Source organism: Aptenodytes forsteri, unplaced genomic scaffold (genome assembly GCF_000699145.1).
Source record: "Aptenodytes forsteri isolate BGI_AS27 unplaced genomic scaffold, ASM69914v1 Scaffold112, whole genome shotgun sequence".
Lineage (NCBI taxonomy): Eukaryota > Metazoa > Chordata > Aves > Sphenisciformes > Spheniscidae > Aptenodytes > Aptenodytes forsteri.
The window spans coordinates 980,459-1,002,643 of NW_008794883.1; the positions used below are offsets into that span (position 1 = coordinate 980,459).

General features: G+C 35.5%; 1 protein-coding gene across 5 annotated transcripts in view; it reads right to left on the reverse strand.

The window, feature by feature from the left end:
• NEDD4L (neural precursor cell expressed, developmentally down-regulated 4-like, E3 ubiquitin protein ligase) overlaps positions 1-22,185 on the reverse strand; it is a 168,033-nt gene that overhangs the window by 40,687 nt on the left and 105,161 nt on the right. For 4 of the 5 annotated variants that reach the window (XM_009274737.1, XM_009274734.2, XM_009274735.2 and 1 more), the window contains 6 exons: positions 21,518-21,684; positions 19,114-19,246; positions 17,800-17,976; positions 12,197-12,271; positions 1,934-2,065; positions 1,319-1,438 (listed from right to left, as the gene is read on the reverse strand). In XM_009274737.1, coding sequence (XP_009273012.1) covers positions 1,319-1,438; positions 1,934-2,065; positions 12,197-12,271; positions 17,800-17,976; positions 19,114-19,246; positions 21,518-21,684 — 804 coding nt within the window. Of the gene's footprint in view, positions 1-1,318; positions 1,439-1,933; positions 2,066-10,175; positions 10,236-12,196; positions 12,272-17,799; positions 17,977-19,113; positions 19,247-21,517; positions 21,685-22,185 lie in introns of all 5 variants that reach the window. The other variant, XM_009274736.1, reaches the window with a different exon arrangement.

The window sequence follows — 22,185 nt, forward strand, 5'->3', positions numbered from 1 at the left end:
TTAATTTAAAAAAAAAAAAAAAAAATCAGAGGTGGGTATAAGAAGACAAGTTGGTGCCCTTCAGCACCCTTGTGGTTTCTGAGCATTGAACAAACTAACCACCAAACTGATTAGCTGAATATTCTGAAGTGAAGAGAACACAGGTTTAGTAGCCACAGAATAGGTTATTGCCTTTAAAAGCTAGCTTATCGCCCTGAGCAACTCAAGTTTCAGATGCTTAGTCAGTGACTTCCACCAGCTCGACTGTTTAAAATGTCAGTAGGGAGAGGAATGCCCTTAATGTTTTAGTTTAAGATACTCAGAATTTTTTAATTTAACTTATTTAAATTACAGTAAATTTTGTCTTCAAAATTAACAATGGCAAGAGTAGTTTTAAGTAGTTCATTGTTAAAGGGTTTATCTGAATTACATATAAGTAGAGATAATTTATTTTAAATATGAACTATAATCACTTCACTACAATCTGTCCAATAATCCTACCTTTGTTTAACAATTTGCTCAATAGATTGAGTACTTTTCAGTATAACGAACAAAGAACAACAATGCATAAAATGAACTAAATGTTACAATCTTCACTTGATTGTTGGCAAACTTTTGCAGGGGCAAAGGGGACACAAGCAGGAAAGAGACGGTGAGAGAGAAGTACAAATAAGGTGCCATACTTTAAGTTTGAAGAAGAAATTTTTAAGAATTTACTCTCCTCAACACAGCCATGTTTAACTGATTCAAGAGTTTTAATCACACTTTCAGAAGTAAAACACGTTGTCTTTGATTGCATAAGAAGCCACTTCAGTTATTCTTCAGATATGTTGCAGTGAACATCATTCAACAGTATTCTGACTTACTTTTAAAGATACATAAAAGAAACTAAATGTCCTTTTGAAAGACAAGGAATATAAAACACAATTAGTATCTTAATTCAAAGATTTTCCAAACTCAATTGCATGTATTATTTTCAAAGTTATCAGCATCACAATAAATCTTTCAACTTAAGAAAATATTTCTGATTTTATACATTCAGAGCACTTGAAAGGAGTCACAACAGCGTATGTTTCAGACATGCACACAGATGACGTTTTAGCTGACCAAACTAAATAATCATATATGTATTACATCATTCAATGACCATAAAAGTTAAGTAATATTGTTGTACAATATAAAGATCCAGACAGAAAACTGCTAAAGAAAACAGCAATAATTTATGGCAAAACCAGTAACAGGGAAAGTGGCTGCGTTGCATAATTAAAAAGGAAATAAGAAGTTACAATGAATGAGAAGTCAGACATAAGTGATCTTTGTTGGTAACAGCGTTTCTCACCTCAAGTGGAGCAGATAAAGTTACTGTGGGTGAACTGAGGCTACGAGGCCGTCTTATCTGCGGTTCACTTAAATGGTTGCTGCTGTTTGCTGTTGACCCAACCATGCCATCTTCTGCAAGCTATTTCAGAAGCAAAACCAAGTTAGCAAGTTGTCAATAACACAGTTCATCCAGAGTTAGGACACTTAAAAAATGATGTAATTATTTATTGTTATTATTATTATGAAATATTAAACATACTTTCCTAAAGATCAAGTATTTAATTTAATTCCATTGGAAGGGCAAATAATGTATGGTACTATTAATAGATCAATACAACTTTCAGATTCAATCCTAAGAATGCATTTGCCTCCTTTTATTAGTTCATATGTACCTCTCTGTAAATTCCTTCCATTGTAGCAATCAACTTAATCTGTACCTTAATATAGTTAAAAGAAGTAACAAAAAAATCCCAATCGTTGCAATTTTTTATGGTTACCCTGAGTTGTCAAGACAACGCTTAGGATTTTTTTTTTTTAAATTTCAGAGTTCTGAAGAGCTGCTTCAACTGACATTATACTCAATACATGCTAAGTGTTTGCTATCTAAATTGAGCATTACAACAGATCTTCATACCTGCATAATGGGCCGTGTCCATGTTGTGGTTCGATTGTTATGGTTGACATAATATGTACGGCCTTTTGCATCCTTTCTTTCTTCCCAGCCTGAAGGTAAGCCTGGTGTAGTATGTACATAGGCCACTGAAGGCTGTTCAAGCAAGAAATTGTAATTTAATAAATAAATTAATAAAATAACAATAACTGTATTGTTATAACAGCTAAAAAAAAATTTCATAAGTCCGTTGTTTAAAAAAAAAACAACTTGTTAACTTACAACATTCTTAAACACAACAAACATATAGAAAAATATGGTTTCTGATTTCATTTAATATAAGCTCTTCTTGACATACCTTTGAGTCAAATCATTTTTCCTCACAATAGAACTTTTGATTCACTTTTGCAGATTCAGGTATCTTGTTCAGAAAACAGCTAAGCTTATATGCCCTCAAACTTTTTAATGTGTAGATTACACATAATGACAAAAAGGAACTTTGTGTTTTAATGATTTTTCCTTTAAAAGGTGGATGTTTTTTCCTTTTATTAGTACGGATAAGCAAGAATTGAACTAACTGTGCAGTCAAGTCAAGATGTCCCAAGTTCTGTTCTGTTCTTTACCACAAGGTCTCTTGAATCAGTTGCAAGAAACTACTGTGGGTTTAAAAACTGAAGTGCAATCAATTTGTTACAGTTACAAATGCTGCATTCAGGGTTAGGTGTCCTGAAGACACAAGATACACCCCAAATTGGAGTCCAAACTTTGGTGTGAAAGGATTTTTTTACTAGAAGTTGCACAAGAAAGACATTGTTCTAAAGAAAATATACAGATAATGATAACGGTGCCAAAGGCACCAATTCTCATTAAACAAGTCATGTCACTATTCAACGCAATAATTATATTATTGTGTGTTGCTGATGTTGTCTTGTGTACTTCCTGTAAGGAAAATATTCAATGCTTAAACCAATTGAACATTTTTTCCTGGGACATACAGCAGAAGAAAAAAAAAAATGCATTGTAGCACAAACGGCATAGCTTCTTGGAGAAAAACAGCCTAGCGAGAATTTTTAACACTGACCCTGTCTGCATCTGAATATGTATTTTAGAAGGGGAGGATGCCAGGGAGTTACAGTTTTTAGACCATATCCTCTGTATAAATCTACATGTTTATTAAGCTTAGTCACTTTCTAGTTTGTGACTCCTCTTAAGACATCACTTGCTTGTATAACAGATTAAGAACAGGTATCCTGGCTGTCAGCGAAGCAAACAAGAAAATCAGAAAACTCAGGATAGGCGTTTTTCTTAACTTTGTTGAGATGTATTGATATAAATACTAAGAGCTAGAGAGATACAGAAATTTCTGTCATTCACAGCAGATACAAGCAAACTGCTAAATTCTGCAGGACAGTATTTTTGCTCTCTAATGAAGCCTGTGTATTAATAATTGTATCAAAGACTGGGCACATGCAAGGTGCTTTTCAGTATCTATGCCTAGATCTTTGGTTCAAGATGCATTTGGTTTAATTATTAGATTAATCACATTAAAATATACACTAATACATTAATAATCAGGAGTCTATAGTGCTAGAGACTGCTTCACTCTTTCAAAACATCTGCCTTGATAGCAGGATGATGAAACCTAAAGGTCTTCATCACATGACAGAGTAAAAAACAGTGCTTGAACTGCACTGTCTTATCAATTTGTGCAGTGCTTTAATTCATCATCAATAACATTAATTCCTTTAGAAATAGGCAGCTTTGTAGTGCTAAGAAAACAAAGCAAGACGCCTTCATCTAGCAATCTGCTTTTATCATGGCTTCCCCTGAACAGGCTGTAGCAATGTACATGGCATTTTTCCTATGGATGTAAAACGTGAACTTCCTGGTCCTTAAAGAATTTCAGGTTTAAATGCTGACAGGTAGAACTGCAACGCAGCACAGCAGAGAGAAAGGCAAAACTTGTACTTGAACTGCTAAACGTATAGTGCTTGTTGCACCTGAACATCAAATTTTCTGTAATGCTGCAAGTTCTTGAGCTGATGTAATAGTTAATGCCAGTGTTCAGATTGGGAAGAAATGGTTCCGACATCTGAGCTAGAGAAAGGACTTTTATCAATGTCCAAGATGCACAAAGGAGCTCTGGTTGCTGCCCCTTCCACCCCCAACAATCTGCTGCTTACAAGAAGATTTATGAACTCTTATGAGACTGCTTGGAAAAGAGAAGACTAGTTTTTTTATAAGATCTTTCCTGAAAGAAGCAGGATGCTACTTTTAAAAACATGGTTTGAAGAAAGACTGACTGTAAAACCAAATGTCTGACAACAGACAGTTACTGGACGTAACAAGGGAAGGCGGCTAAGAAACACATGCATACTAGGAATTGTCCTTTGCTCTAATGGTCAAATTACTCCAACGCTCATTAATCCAATTCGCTTCACAAAGGACTACATATTTAAGGCAATTGCCTACTGCAGAAGTCAAAGGCATGTCTTTATTTCAGACAATAGTATTCTTTACATTAAAAAAACAAACAAACAAACAACAAAACCAACACCAAAACCCCTTTTTTAGGTGGTAAGCCCAAAATGGAAAGAATTCCGATTTACAGTCATGCTTTCATTCATTCTGTCTTTTCACAGAAAACATGTTATCATGTATCAAACATGAAGGTGTGTAATTTTCACTTCTGCAATTTCAGGGCATCTCATGGAGAAGATGTGCTGCTGTGCTAGATAAAGGAAAAACAGAGCATACAGACTGAAGCTTTGTGCGGAACATTAGATATTTTGTTGTCACTTCACGTGCGGTCTTTGCTCATTTTGTTAGTACCAGGAGTCACTAACTACTGAGACACAACTTCAAATTTGGAAGTCAGTGCAAATTCAGCACTACACAGTAACAGTATGATTTTAGCATCAATCCCGATATTTTTATTAGAGATATAAAATAATTGCTGGGAAGAGTTGATCACTAGCACAAACTCTGAAAAGAGTAGTATGTCTCAGCCTCACATCAAGAGAATGAGTAAGCCAATGAACTAGGGGCAGATATGGGGTTTTCTTTCATCCAGTCTTTGGCAGCCACTGTTAAACCACTGTAGGCAGAGACATGTGTATCACAGTAATGATATCAACAATTCAGAGTAGCAAAGCTGCCTCTGCTTTTTTGAGTATTTTGCCCACATCTGAGATGACCATCAGAAACACAGCCTCTGTTTCAGGGCTGATTCATATAACAAGCAGCTTAAGTGCAGGCAGAAGGAAATCAGCTCTACGGGTAAATGATTGTGATAAAGATGAATGACTGAAGACTCAGTCCTGCAAAATATTAAAATTCATATATGGCTCTGAGCTTTTAAATTCTCACTAGATGAATGCAAATTGAATTCCGTGAGCACTTGGAATGAATGTTGGAATACAAAGCATGAGTAAGAGATCAAAGATGTTTAAGGAAGACTCTTTAAACTTATTTAGTATGACCTTAAAATAAAACCAAGGGAAGAATCAGCCTTGAAAATTATCAAATACCTTCACATAGGTTAGAAACCAACTGTTAAGCTTTCTAGTTTTAGAAAGGAGTCTTCCTGGTAAAGTGACAACTGCACTGATGACCATTCTTCTGAAGGAAAAAAGCTAAGTATATTTAACGTAAAAATTACTAATCCTTGTAATTAAACTAAAAATCCAACACGTTATGAAAAAGTGTTATTCCTACCTTAACATACTACTGCCCTAAACATTTAAAGAAACATTGAGATTGGTCTCCTGGCAATTCAGGAAATGTTCTTTCTCTTATCTGTCATGGCTATCTATAATAAATGATACTTTAATTATTTTTTTTTTTTTTAAAACGTAGCCTGATAAATAATTTGTTTCTATCCTATGGCTGCATACTTTTAATATTAAATTTATTTTAAACCTGAAGTAGTCACTATCAAATTATATATGCAAGCACTATTTAAGAAATATATATGGAGTAAGTGGTGAACTAAAAAATTGTAATGAAGTGGAATTAGCAAGACGCATTAATTCAGAGTTTGATGCACTAGAAGCTATTTTTTTTTTTTGCCACGAAACAGTAAAAGGAAGAGTAGTAAAAGCTTAAAAGGACTGAAATTCAAAGTCATGTGAGAAATATCACAAACAGATTTTTATTTTTCCTGAATTTATATTAATTTAAAGGAAATCTTTTTTTGCAAGATTTAAAAAAAAAATCATTAGCAACTGCATTATGGCTGACAGTATAAGAAAAACCTATAACCACTTACAGCATACATAGGGTGAATAGAACGAATGCAAAATTAATTGGTAAAACTTAGATGGCTAAGTATGATTCCAGTTTCCAGTTCAATACCTGCAATCCATTCATTAGTATCTTAAACTCTAAAAGTTTAACAGTTTTTCCTTATTTTACTATTTAGATTCCTCAGTGCAAGTATTGTACGTCTTACTACAAACTGTATTTTCTTTTTCTAAAGTATGTACCATCCATGCTTTGAGTTACTATGCAGACTCACAAGAGCATGGGAAGTATTAAGCCACAACTTGGCTACTTGGATAGCTGCCTCTCTGTCTTTAGCTTTATTCACCAGACTAACCACAAAGCAAGCAAAGTTACTCTTTCCACATCCTTATAAACAGTGATTTGTGTTTTATGATCATTCCATTTAAAAATACGTATATAGTGGAAAATTACTACCCAAAGATCGAAGATGTGAATTTTATTACACAGTAGAATTTGATAACTCTCTTTAGGCCTCTGAAGACTCCTGTTGAAATTGAGGATACATTATTTTTCTACACTCTACATTCTTTGCTCCAGCAAAGTAATTAACTGTAATTCTTGTTCTTGCTTCATATTCTTAAGACCTCTTTCCCAGGATTCTTGCTTAAGTCAGTATATTTGCTTTTTAAGAGAAGAGCATGGTTGACACAATGAACTGGAGAACTGCCTAGATAATCAAGAAAGGAAATGAGAAAACATACTGAATGGGTCAGAAAGTTGACATACTACAATAGGAAATAGAAAACAGAGGAAAACAGATGAGGAAACAAAGTAATACCCACTGAAACAAAATATGAGACTCTGATTTATTTCTTTCCTAAACAGACAAGTGCTGGAAAGACTATGCTATTTTTCCACTTGTCTTAGTTCACAGAGCTGGCAGGCAATGATAAGGAGACTACCTTTTCAAGGCTGTTCTAATGGTTTCCAGACCGTTAATCAGTGGTCAATAAGGCCACAGTAAGTGGTCTGAAAGCAGTCCACAGACAATGTTTGAGTTAAAAATTAGATAATTAACTGATTAGTCTGGGAGAAATTGCGAGGGCTGACAGTGATTCACAGATTTTCTGGACTAATGGATGACTGCTACACATTCCTACATGTTTGCTCTATTCAGGCTATTAATATTGTCTACAGTACAGAGTAAACATAAGGTGTGGATAATTCAGGGATTTTCAATTAAAAATTTAATCATTTAGTTGTAATAATACACAATCTATTCACTATATGATGGCATGCTGCAAATTATCAACTTCGACTGTGAGGATACAGAAACACAAGACAGATGCTCTAGTTATGCCACCTGATCTTTCCTTTCTCTTTAACACACTATCAGAATAAATTCAGCTATCAGCAGCCTTTCTCCTTGCTATTCACTGTGGGTTAATGCAACCCATAATGCAATCTGCAAAACAGAGTTTGCCCTTCAACCTCCTTTCCATATGTTAGATACCAGTGTAAAAGATATTCTACCACACAGAGTAGAAACTTGGGAGATTTATCAAGAGCCTTTTTCCCAAAATTGAGTGCTTTTTAACAACTGTCTTCAATAAATACTTGGGGGGGGGGAGAGAGTATTATGGTTAAGGACAAAATGTCACAAGAATGGAGATGCTGGGACACAGGATGCATTAACTTATGTTTTGCTCAGCCTAGTTTTACAATGTAGCCTTCACAGAGGAATGGTAAAGGACCTTGGGGGACTTAAAGAAAAAAAAAATCCTGAAAAGCAAGTGGTTAATAACCACAGATATATTTACCCAAACATGCACTTTATCTACAATCAATACCTACTTCATTACACACACTCAAGTGTAACAAATCTACTCATCTTCCGTCACTGACAATATAAAAAGTCAGCCACGCTGTATCTACGGCAGATGTAACATTTTTAGTTACACATAATATTTAGTGTATCAATTTCTTATGATCTAAATGCTTAGACTTGGACCCAAGGGGGGTGTGTGTGTGGAAATCAGGTAACATTAGTTTGCATGAATATGCCCTTTAATAGCCTCCTCAGGCCTCAAAGCTTGCTAAGACAAACCACAAATCAACACAGAGTTTTTCCTACTTTAGTCACACTCTAAAACAGACAGGGTGGAGCCATGACGGTAATATCAACTCTCACACAAAATAACAGTAATTAAAGCCATCAATCAGGATATGCCACTCTTGGGTTTAACTGCTGTTCCTGAAGGGGCTCAACTCGCTGAGTGCATTGGTCATCAGGCTAAAGAGCCAAGCACAGTTATCGCTCCCTCACCTGTGCAATGCGTCTTTCATTCTCACTGCAAAACAGATTCAAGAGGAAGACAGTCCTGCACTGGGACTATTCCTGAAAGAGCCATGTGGATTTAAATCATCTCATATGTAGGAGGGCACAGAGCTCTTGTGCTTGTTGCTCTTAAGTAACTCAACTAAGCCAGTTATAAAAAGGGGCATCACCACTTCTTAAGATGCCACAGCATTGCATTTTTGTGCAGTCCACCCCTGTGCCTCTGTGCTAGACGTGCTCCCAGCATGCCTGCAGAATCATGCTGCTTTAGGGACTGAGGCTGAAGAATGTCTAATTTGTGGGTCCCATATCAATGAAGGGTTTTATAGGATTCTGAAAGCAAAACTAAAGTGACCTAGAAACTTCTACTATTGACAGATTGTATGCCTACAAACTTTAGGTGCCTAAAGGACAAAAAGAATGGCAACCTTTGAAGAGACTGCTTTTGGATTTAAATGCATGAATCCTATTTAAGTCCTAAGTCCTCTGCAGATTTGGATTTCAGAGTATAAATGTACGCTGAATGAAGACAAAGTGGGGGGGTAGGGTCCCATTAGTAAGCTGCAATATAATTAGGTAAAACATCTATGACATAGCTGTATTAATTATGAGTCAGTGAAGTTTAAACTGAGTTATTTGCAGAAAAATATTAGTATTTTGCTCTAAAAAGTATGATCAAGACAAGATGCTCTGCCAACAAAAGACCTTCTTTACACTACAGTTCAATATAGCATGCATTTTAACTAATGATTAACAAGTCAAGCAGGTTTTGCAAGGAAACAAAGAAAAAAAGCTATTTGCAGTAATAAAACACAAGTATGCTCCTCTGATTCTAAAATTCAAAAAACAGTACATATATACAGTATTACAGAATGATGCATCAACACCCAAATTAAGATCTGACATTATCAAATACAAATAGGAAAAATACCAAGTCTAAATTATGTTTCTTTCCCTGAAACAAATTATCTAGGAGCGCACATATTCATAAAAGCTACTTATGATAGTTACTGTAAAATGATTTCTATGAAATAACTTGCTTCAGACTGACATTTAATCAGGTTAAAAAAGAAGGGGATGTTTTTGACAAAGTCCAATATAAATTAAAACCACTTTCCTTGTATTACACTTTCAGAAAAGCACTTCCAGAATTTTATTAGATGACTAAAGTAACAATTCAGCCTTGGACTGCTGAACAACTACTGGAAAATGAAAACTGGCATTAAATAAGACCATTAAGAGCTATATAATACATCACTGTACCTCCACGGTTCTCAAATTACAATCAACTTTAAGAATTAAAATGAATTAGTCTAATGGAGAGTAAGGGAAGACAGAAGCAAGCGAAAAACACAGCTAGATGTATACTCATCTGATGTCTCTAATCCCTAATTCATTCAGTATCTGTTTTTAAAGAATTAGGTATTGTATCTTTCATTTTTCAGAAGCCTGTGGTATCTCCTTAGCGCACAGCTTTGTTAAAACTCAGTGGCATATCCACATCATTAAAACATGCTAGTATTTGCGTGAAATTGCAGTGTTTTGAGAAAATTTGAAACAACAACAAAAAAGGTAACTATTGATTCAGTGACTGTTTCATTCAACACACTGCTGCTTTGTGAAAAAAAGTTCCTTGTTGTACAAGACCTAAATCTACCCACATTTTATTTAGAGATAGTGCTTGATAAAGAGTATTATTACCGTTGGTTCCTCACCACCTGTGACAGTTGAAGAACGAGCTCTCCTAGATGGACCACTCTGCTGTTAAATGATAATGAATGTTACAGATAAGTATATTTAGTGATGAAGGTCACAGATTACTGTCACACCTTTAGGAGTAGGGAATCACAGACAGTCAAATTTATTGAGACAGCAATTAGATGGAAATAATGTTTAAGATAATAGCAAAAAATTGAGTCATCAATCACTGATAACCAGGTCAGAATCTTATACAAAAACCACCAAGGGAACTAATTTCAAGAGTTGTTGTATCCAATTCTATATGTTCAGTATTGCTAATGATAATAATAAGAACATTTACTCTAAATGTAACATGATCTTATTAACACCCTCCACCCCCCCAATAAACTTTGCATGTTCTGCCCATAAACATGGTATTTAAAACCAAAATGGATACATTCTGGTCATCAATGACTGCACAGAAAAAGTCCGATGAAAAAGACGGAACTGGTACTTTGAATTTTCAGTAAGGATTAATACAGTCAAGAACAGCACTGTATTTAGAAAGAAAGTATGTATTTAGTTGCTAGAAGATAAATTATCATTAGCTTAGTAAGGATTAAATATGGTTAAGATCAGGCAACATCCTTGTTTTAGAGCAATGCTTTCAATTCTGCTGTTTTGAACATCTGCTAATGAAATGAGTGTTCTACAATAATAAAGTGAAAGACACATCACCAATCCCAATCTGACTACACCAGTTAAAGAAACCCAGACTCCATAAAGTGATAAGAAACCCAGACTCCATAAAGTGATAAGAAACCCAGACTCCATAAAGTGATAAGAAACCCAGACTCCATAAAGTGATAAGAAACCCAGACTCCATAAAGTGATATTAAATAAAGAAGCAGAACACCTCTGGAACAGACTGCATTAGGAGACAGCTTTGTCCAGTAGAGAGGGAAGACAGTTAAGATGTAATTATACTGGAAACCACACCACTGTTTACCCAGAAGAGAAAGTAAAGAAACAGATAATACTTCAGAAGCAGTTCTTGGAACAACAGCTATTACATGCATCTGTGAGCAGCAAATGTAGATACACTAACAACTTCTAGAACAGGTGAAAAAATTAAACAAGGAGAGAAACACCGTGGTTATTGTAAATGTCTGCCCAATAGCAACAGAAAGAACAAGTAAAGGAAGTAGCGTTTTTAAAAATACTGAATTATTTTTAAAATCTGAACAGTTTTATTCAAAAGCATATCTTGCACAATCCTATTTTAAGTAGTCACTCTATAGCTTACCACCTTTGCAATCCTCATACTTGGGTTGTAGGACAAAATATGTAGAACTTTCTATCAATTAGATCAAAGGTGTGCATGGTTATGATGTGAAAGAGAATGTTTTTTAAAAAAAAATCTTTGTATCTTTTCCTGTTTGAAGAATCTACTTAAATAAAATCGCAGAAGAAGCTGCTAAATCATTCAGATTAAAAAACTACAACAGATGCAATTCTATTCAGTTCTATCATACAAGGACTATCACAAAAAGGCTCCTTTTAACTACAACTAAGTAAAACACCAATCTTTTTCAATATTATACAGATTTATATATTCCAAGTAAAATCAATTTACGGGACACAAAAATATACCTGGATAGGACAGTCCTGTGGCTGCTACAGTTCCAAGTGTCAACAGTGCTACTGCCCTCTCCTACCCCAGCCGAAAACACCCCTTGGAGGATTTTCTCTCTCCACTGACTATGTATCTACAGTTTAGTAAACTAAATTTCTATGCTAGATAACTAAAGTTAGTGTGACTATGCTCTCAGTCTCAAAACATTGCTCTCTCTCATGAATGTCCTCATTTTAGTTGCTGACCATGATGATATTAATTTGGTATCCAATACTATTTGGGATAGTCATATGCCCATACTGGTTACTGATCTATATCTGACTAGAACTGACCTAAGATAAGATATTATTCAGAATCAGAGAATGTCGAAACAAAAAGAAAGAAATAGAAGTTAGCTTTGGTTTACCAAGGATAACTGAGACTGTTCAGCAACTGTGTCTGTTACACTGCAAGATCTTAATCTTGAAGAAGGATCTCTTTGCTGGAAACAAAAAAAAAGAGAGATGTCTTTAAGTTAAGGTGTTTTAAAAAATGGGCTTTTATTCAGTAATTTTACTTTTCTCCCATTTAATCCAACCCCCTAAAAAATAATATTTACATTGCAGTATCTTTAGTTTTAATACTTCTACAGAAATGTGGAAAGCAATGAAAAATCAAAATTCTCAGCATTCCATCCTGGACTGTTTCAGATTAACTAAGGAAAATACTTGGATACACATCTTGTACTCATCTTTAGCATCCAAGTTACAATATTTTATTGACCTAATCTAAGAGAAGAGGATAGGCCATCCCATCTGGGAGAACACGTGGGAAAATCAACAGCTGTGGAATCAGCAGTAAAGGGGAAGATTAACTAAAGACATAATGGGGAAAATGCCATGGAACTTTTGAGAAACTATTTTCAAGTATCTTTGGAAGACATTTTAGAGAACCTGGAGGGAGCATAAGCGGTATAAGGAAAATGTAAAACTTCTGGCTGACTATTGGCAATGTAGTCCTTGGAAAATCAATAGGCTAGAGTTAACAGATTTCTACATATGGCTTACTGTACCAGTTAACCCCTATATTCATTACTCGCACAGGGGCACAAGAGGATGCCAATCCTATGCAGGGGATGATACGTGGTTCTCGTGTCTACGACATTCTGAGCCCGTGGCTGGGAAAGCAGCAAGTTCTGCAGAACTTTCACTGGGATTACAGCCACAGTGGGAGCCTTGCTGAGATCATCTCTTGGCATATTAAGATATTTCCAAATTTGCATCTTAGTACATGATGCTTAGCTTCCTCTTCAATAATAAGAACAGCTTTAAAGTCTACTGTTTAACAAATGGCAGAGAAGTGCGCGGAAGTTTGCTGGCTGGAGTTAATCCAGAAATTTCATACAAAACCAAACTAACTGCTAGAGATAGAACTCTATATTGTAATGACCATTAGGGCACCTATAAATATAATATAAATAATACCAAAAGAAAAGGACATTAGAATATACCCAATTACACAAAACCAATAACTGCTAGAGATAGAACTCTATATTGTAATGACCATTAGGGCACCTATAAATATAATATAAAATACCAAAAGAAAAGGACATTAGAATATACCCAATTACTAGACAGATTACTTATGTTTTATAGGTACAAACCTCTTTGCAATAAAATCTCCTGTAAACAATTAGTATCTACTTCTATTTTACTAGGTAGTGGTATATACAATTTTTCTGTTGTCAGTGACCCTTCACTGACATTTTATTATATAAATTTTTTATTATATAAAAAAAGGGCTCATTCATTTTTCTAAAGGAGAAATGTCAACGTCAACAAATTCTGACAGAAAAAAGATGTGATTTTTTTTTTCCCCTACTGTCATAAAAACAATGGCAGAACGCAGCAGTATTTATTACCCCAGGTCAAAATACTGACTCCAGGAATTCTGGTTGGAACTCAGTGAAGATCAGCTGAATTGCTATGAATTTCTTTGGAAATGTCAAATAGAAAGGGCAAATCTTATGTTAAAAATCCTGTCCCATGTGATTTTGTAAGTGATGGGAAATCTTAATATAAAAGCAGGCCAATTTGTCCAGCAAGAAAAAAATTGTAAGAGGGATGGAAAAAAATCTGAGCAATTAAGCTAAGAACATTGTTTCTTAGACAAAAATTAAGCAGATGACACTTCTCTTAAAACCAGACATTGCAATAAAAACTGTAGCTGTAATACAGCCCTTCAGGGAGTGAATGCTTCACCTTGGCTTTCATTACTTCATGGTGAAATTCACAGATGGCATGCATTATTGACAAAAATTAGGCATTAAAAAACAAATCCAAAATCAAATACTATGGGTGAGACCTCAAATGTCTTAAAAATTTATTTACTATAAAAATTTACGGTATCTTTTTAAAAAATCAAGTCTTAATTTTTCTCTTTGCCTTCTAGTTTTTGAACTTCCCAAGACACATCCTTCATGATCATGAATCAGAAACAAAAAAGCCCTAAAAAAAGCAGATATGCTAGCATGTCTGCTTGATACTAAAACATAATTCCTCACAAACCTGTGAGATATATCAAAAATAAGGTGATAAAGCACAGTGGTGTCAAGTGACTGAATTCCATTCCATATGGGACAGGCTCAGATTATAAAGGGACAGCACCTGAGAAGTGACAAGGATCAATAATAACATTTTCCACTTGCTGTGACATTGTTTGTGGGACTCCCAGCCACAGAGGCTTCTTCACATCCCAAAATTACAAGGAAGACGATATATCAAAAATAAGGTGATAAAGCACAGTGGTGTCAAGTGACTGAATTCCATTCCATATGGGACAGGCTCAGATTATAAAGGGACAGCACCTGAGAAGTGACAAGGATCAATAATAACATTTTCCACTTGCTGTGACATTGTTTGTGGGACTCCCAGCCACAGAGGCTTCTTCACATCCCAAAATTACAAGGAAGACCTCCAAAGATAATTTCAGCTTTTACTTCTTGATAACAAGACGTTTGCTATCCAATTAAAAAATGTTTCAGAAGGAACTAATGTGCCACACTAATATTCTTTATATTTAAGAAGGAACTAATGTTCTGCCTACATCAGTTAGCAAGCATTGCCCTGTAGAATTAATACCTGGTCTACAAGGTGTAGTCCAACATAAGAAATACGTCAGTATAACAGTAATTTTGAAATATCCCCATAGCTGGTACCAAGACATCTAGAAAACATTAGGCATGGCATCAGCAATCATTTTTTGTTACTCATGAGAAATCCCCTATAATGAAAAAAATATACAAATACTGTAGTCATGAGAGCTGGCAACAAAGAAAGCCATGAATAGAGTATTTTAGTTGGAAGGGACCTACAAGGATCATCTAGTCCAACTGCCTGACCACTTCAGGGCTGACCAGTATTCAGTAAAATACAGTATTTATACAGTATTCAATACAATCAATCAGCATCTAAATAGCATTTCACTTCAAATGCATTTTCTCACACAGCTTTTCTGTGTGGTTTGATTGAGGTTGTAAATTCCATGTACAGAAACAAGCCTTGGGTAATTCTTAAACTTATTATTTTGCATAATTGATACCTCATCTTTAATCAAAGAGTAACCAGCATTACCCTCTTCTGGATATTAATGGTACGAGAATGAATGCACTAATAATCAAGCAAATGACCTAGCCTATTTATAACCGCTCACATGGGCACCCTTATGTATCATTGAAAGACAACAAAGCAACACCATGAAGCAAACTATCTGAGAGACATATCAGAAACTCCAACTCTTACTTGAATACATCAGTCCTAAGAGCACATTCTGTTAAAAGATCAGTGTTTAAAAAAAAATATAGAAAAGATGATGTAATTACACCTTGCTTCTATGCTGTGCTAAAGATTAACGTGAAAGGATTTGTCTGACAAATGTATTGACCAACAAGTCTGAAGTGTTTTCTGGCATTACATAATATATGAAGAGAGTGACAACATACTTTAACACACATACAACCACTCCTCAAGTATCTGTTGGCAATTTAGCTGTGTTGTAGATTAACTGTGTATGGATGTAGAGACATTGAAGCTGTCTGTAAAACAATCAAAGGTCAGGCTGGATATACTAGTATAGGCACACTGTTGGGGAAATGCAACTGTAAGTGCTTCTAGTTTCAGCTCACAACCTGCAGAGCTGAGCCAGCTTTACATAAAGCCAGTTTAGAGCTGGTGGGTTTGAGAAAAACCCTGGATCCAAGCTTCCTCCATGCAAAGTCATGAAGCCTTCAGGATCTCACAAGCCTTCAGGAATCTGGATCAAGAGGAAATGTCACGTGGAAATACCTGAGCACATGGATTATAGCTTGTGTTCAGCTGGAAGTGCCAAACTTTTCCTGCCTACCTGGCTCAATCCAAATGAAGCTCTTGGATGTCTCTGTACTGTGCTTGCCAACCTCCAAATTGGGAGGATTTATTAGCCCAGGGTAAGCACTGTTCCTTCACATGGAACCAGCTCAGACTTAAGTGCTGGATAAGGCCAGTGAGCCCTCACAGAGGCCAGAGCTGTGGGAAGCACAGTTCAGAGCCATGAGCTGCCTTGACTGATAGGCTAGGGCTACACACTGAACACTGCTGACCCACTCAGTCTCTGCATGCAGATTTCTGGGCACCTCAGCAAGGCATTTTAGAGTAATTTCACTGCCTGGTTTTTTCTGTTACTTTCAGTATCTCAACACCCTCTTACACTGGATAATGCACACTAACAGAGATTTTAAATGCTTTGACAATTTCTTACGTTGCAAGTGTGGTCTGATTATAATTTTTATTGCACTGCTAAGAAAGATGTTATCACTTAATGGCTCATAAAAGAACTAGTTTGTATAGGAATGTAATTATCGAATTATTTTAATTAAGATAACTTTGCAGCTATACCATTTATTTATTATTTTTGGTGTAAAAAAATGTAGGCCCTGATCTTGCCGCTGAAACTATTTGATTAATCTCCTGCCCTCCAAGTGAAGGTCTACTAAAAGCTGCAGTTATCTACAAAAGCACAAGTGACTCTTTATGCAGATGGTTAGCCATCAGAGCTTTAATTTGCTAACTAACCTCTAGATAATATTCAAATCATTGTAAGACACCTATTGCATAAGCTCTTTGTGAAAAACTTGCACCTAATCAAGATTCTATTTAATCAGAACAAGAGTAAATACGATTTCTTATCTCTTGAATTGCAAAGGTACCTTGATGGCATATACCAAGAATAAAAAAATGAACAAATCACAGCATGATGTTCTGCTTAAAACTTACAATTGTTTTTCGTAATCAAAGAGACATAAGACATTCCCCCACCCGCAACTGTATTATCCTTATTTTTTGTGGTATCATCAGTCTGACAAACTAATGGATAACACAAATATAGAGGACATTTTTTGGTTTTACCTCAAGTAAACTCTTACGGTTAGAGACAATTTTTTTCCAGCTAGCCATTTACAAACTTGTGGAAGATTTCACAAGAACTACCTACTTTCAGTTCTAATCCTTTGTTAGTCTTATAATAGTTAATCCAGTAAACTAGGAGGGGTTTATAAAATCCTAATATAAGAAAGCACATGCTTTAATATAAACATGTACAGTTAAAATACTGAACTTAAGAAAAATTATCATGTAGAAAAATGGATGATGACTGAAAGAGCATTAGCAGTTTTTCCTCTTTCCTTTGGAAATTCTTAGCTTAGTACTCTCTAGTATTACATGTTTTGTTTCACTAAAGGTGTAACAGTAGCAGAGTCTGAAGTTAAACTCACACAGAAGAAAACATTAAATCTAAACTGAGGAATTCTGTTGTTCAAGGCAGTTTGCTCAATGGTGAAATTATGATGCATTTTTTTGAAGATAATTTTAACTGTATGTTCAGGTTTTCCTGAGACCAGCAATTACTACCCATCCGTGTAAATGATTCAGATTAGGTCAAACTAAGAGATGACGACAGTAATAGAGGTTTATATAGAAAAAGCAGCCTGTCACCTACAATCAAAGAACTGAGTTGTTCCCCATTGGAATCAGGAGTGACCTGAAGTCTTCTGCTCAGTTCCTCAGATAGCTCCTGAGGACTGGTACGGGATACTGGAGATGCAGGAGGAGGTGGCAATGACAAGCTTAAGGAATCTCCACTTGCACTTGCCTCCTCTGAAATGGTTTCCCAAGGCTAACAAAAGAGAAGAAACTACGTTAAGCATTTATAAAGACAGATAGAGTCTTCTTTCCCTTTGCCTTCTATGTGATCACCTCATTGCGGCAAACACGGGTGTGATAAACAGCCTTAATATTTAACAAAATAAACCAATCCCTAGAACATGTAAACAAACACTCTACGCAATGTGAAGTAGTCACAGGGAAAAATGGTTTTCATGTTGAATTCAAAATGGTCTTCATGTTGATGATGACACAATGCTTTACGATTCAACACAGAAAATGATGTAGATGAAAAGATGCATAAAAAAGAGCTCTCATTAAATAAATTCTATTTGAAATTTTGTTCAAAATATAACTAATTCTGCACTCCTACTAAAAACTTGTAAGAAACAACTGTTAATTTTAATTTAGAATAAAATGCATAATAGAAAGGACCCATTAGTATCTGCAAATCAAATATTAACAGGTGACGAGTGCCAACAACAGTTTCAGCAATCTATTTGTTGCTCTGAATAACATTTAGTGAACCAAAACTAGCTTTCACAAAGAATTTTGTCTGTGGTTCACATAATAAAATGTTCCTTAAAGTTGAATGAGATTCGAGCTTTGCACAAACTCTCACTTAGGCCTAAAAATATCTACCAAATTTAATTTATTTAGTCTAGATATAAATTAAACAAATACTCACTCTGATTAATAAGAGATCTCAGAATTCTAACTAAAACCAAGCATTCTAGGAAACAAACCAACAGCTTCTCTTTCCTCTAAATCAAGACACTAAAGAAAACTGAAATATATGGCAGTTCCAGCCAGCATGTTTCCCTTCTTTTTACGACTTATTCCACTGTTATTCAAAGCAGAACATTGAAAGTGTTTCTATCAACGCATATATAACAAGCAATGCTTGGAATTATAAATGTTTCTCCCAGCATTTGTATAGTATTTAGTATTGTGCATACATTATCAGGCACCCACAAATGCATGGGTCCTTGAAAGTATAGTTCTGTTTAGGATTTTTATTGTCACTGGTATCTTACTTAGGCAATTTCCATAGACACCATGTAAAAACATTATTATGTATGTTATATAGTAATTACAAATGAGAAACACATCAGCTTGAAGTGTTCTTAAAACCAAGACCTTTACATACCTCAGGAATGTCTCCAATCTCCATAGGTTCTGGTTCCAAATCCTCACTAATGTGTCTACGAGAGCGGAACCGCCTATGGGCTGCTTCTTGGTTTATTTGCCTGATATTGTTATCTGAATCAGATCCCAAATCACTGGATAATGGGGAAATGAAAGCATGTGAAGGAGAAAAGAACAAGAAAATAATGAATGTTAAACTAAAACACCTACTTTGTCCATTGCTTTCAAAACCTCATTAATGATTTTGATTATAAAAATCATTATTCTTGCATATGTCAGGCTTCATAAATAGGAGACCATTTAATCCCTCAATCCAAAGTAAATAAAACTGGAAGCATTTCACAAATGTCATGTAACAATGGAAATTAACATTCTTTATATGTCAAAGTTGGGTGAGCAGAAATAGAAGTCCACACTCAAATATACTAACCCATCATTACTCATCCTTTCCTGTGATGACCATAATCATTCCCAACACAGAGATTTTACCTTTGCCCATGTCTTTATGGCAACTATTGCTTTCCTTTTTTTGATAGCCAAAGCAAATGCAAGCTGTTGTGGTATGGATAACTTTTTGAACTGGCTGCAACGACTAGCTTGGCTCACACCAGCAGTGGTGGAAATGGAAAATACCCCAGTTCCCTTAATGGAGACCTGCCTGGCTTGTGGGACTTCTCAATGTGCACAGCTAGATATAAATCTCTACTACAGTACTCAATGGGCAGATGTTGTTAGAAGGCAGTATTGTATTTGAACCTCTCCTTCAGGATGAGAGACTGTAACTTTGAAAGATGGTTATGTTCAGGAAAAACTTCTTTGTGCAATCATTTTATCATTGCACATTTTAAACAACTATGAGAAATGAACTACTCTCATGTTCCTACTGCAGACACAGACTGTAGAGCACTCAATATTTTTCCTTGCTGACCAACTTAGCATCTAAGTCACTGGCCTAAAAGTGAGAGGTTATGTATCCTACTTTCAACCTCATGAGACCTTCTGCTCCTAGTGGTTTCATAAATTTATAGAATTTAAAGGCTAAACAGCATCATTCTAAAGTCTTCACTCTTCACCAAGCCTGGTGTCATGCATAAAGTTTATCAGTAGTAATTACGCATTTGTTTCCAAACTACCTGTGATGATACCTAGCTAAAAGCGAACCCCTGAGGCCTTCATTATATACACCCATGTGCTGATGATGCTTTCTAGTGGTGATTATTTTTGGTATCTGCCAGTCAAACATTTCTGAATCCATGTACTCTTTACTTCGTTTAGCATAATTGGATTACAAGGAGGTGCTACATCAAATAATTTATAAAACCTGCTTTTTTATAGACACATTCACCATTACAAATCATGATAGTAGTTGAAGAGATTTGCTTGACAAAATACACATTGCTTAGTAAATAGCTCAAATAGTTCAACAGTAAATAGTTCAAAACATACAGAACAAAATTTAATTCAGTTCTAACTAAGAAAAAAGCATCAGACAAGAACAACAAATAGTGCCTTAAATAAGGACAACACACATTTGTGTAATTTAGCTATGATTATGAATATGCAAGAAAGAATAACTATTACTGTTGTAATAAGCAATAGCGGAAGAATAGTCGCTACATAAAAATAATGCAAGATGTTTACCTAATACATGATTTCAGTATAACTCTTAACATTGTCAGTTATACATACTTTTTAAAATGTAAGCTTGCCACAGCTTTATAAATCTAATCATAAGAAACATATAATGAAGGCTTGAACAGGAACTCCACATAAGCACAACCAGTGTACATAGGTAATGCAGTCTATACACTGAATAATAATCAGGATCTCCTCAAAGTTAATCAGTTTAACTTAATTAAAACTTAATAGAGTTGACATTTTTTTTCCTTGCCTTTTCAATAGTCTCTATAGAAGAAAGTAATTTATTCCTGTTAAATTACTTACTGAAAAATTCCACATGTGTCTCCCAATATTCTAAGGTACATTGTTAACGCACTAGCTTCCCTCCCGCCCCTTCAGATTTCCTAGAATTTCCCAGAATACCTAAGTGCATGTGTGATTTTCTGGGGGTGGGGAAGTCTATTCTCATTCTTAAAAAAGAGATGTTTCCTTTTTAACTGAAGATCTCCAGATTTTGGTTCTCAATTTACTAGCACATCTGTGAAAATTTTTCCATGAATGAAGTATGGTTTCAGATACGCAGCACAGTTAGCACCAAAATCATAATTAATCTGTTACCAAAAAGAACAGTGTGCCTTTATAAACTGCTTTGTAAATGTCTTGCTTAAGACTTTTTCCAGCCTTGAAGTTGTAAATTCAAAATGGTTATGTTTGTTGGAAAAAAATCACTACTTACTGGTAATTTTGCACACATCCACAAAACATTGCACTACACTGCCACTTACATTAAACTTGGTCGATGCCACTGAGTAGTCCTGTTGTTATGGTTGACATAGTAAGTCCGCCCCAGGTTGTCCACCTTTTCTTCCCATCCAGGAGGCAGCGGAGGAGGTGGTAACTCCTCCTGACGTTGAGATGCGGAGTCACTGGAATCAACCACATCCCATCCGTGCTTAGGAAGGCGGGGGGGGGAATAAATTTTAAAGTTCAAGTTAAAGAGAAGTTATTTCATTGTTGCTTACATTAGTGTATAGGTGCAGATTCTGAAAATTTTCCAAAGAGAAATTCAGAATTACTTAAATGTAAACCATATAGAAACAGAATAAGCTCCATGGTTACAGCGTGCACCTCACTTCAACGACAAACAACCTAAAATCCCATCAGTCTATTACAATAGGGATTCCCAAATGTATTTGGGCGGTTGCTCATTCTAGTGGTGGCCAGGTGCAGATTCCCAGTCAAGAAGCCAGAGCGAACCAACTGCTAACTTTTGAACTCAGAGATATATGGCTTGGGATGAGAGCCCTCATTCCCAAGTTACAGATGACTGCTGCAAACTATTAGTAAGGCAAACTTGGGCTGACGTTCACTCTGTCAGCCCTAATTGCAGCTAATTCTTAAAATGGATGATGGTTGACAAGAGTGCTGAAAAGTCTTGAAACCTGCTGTGCTT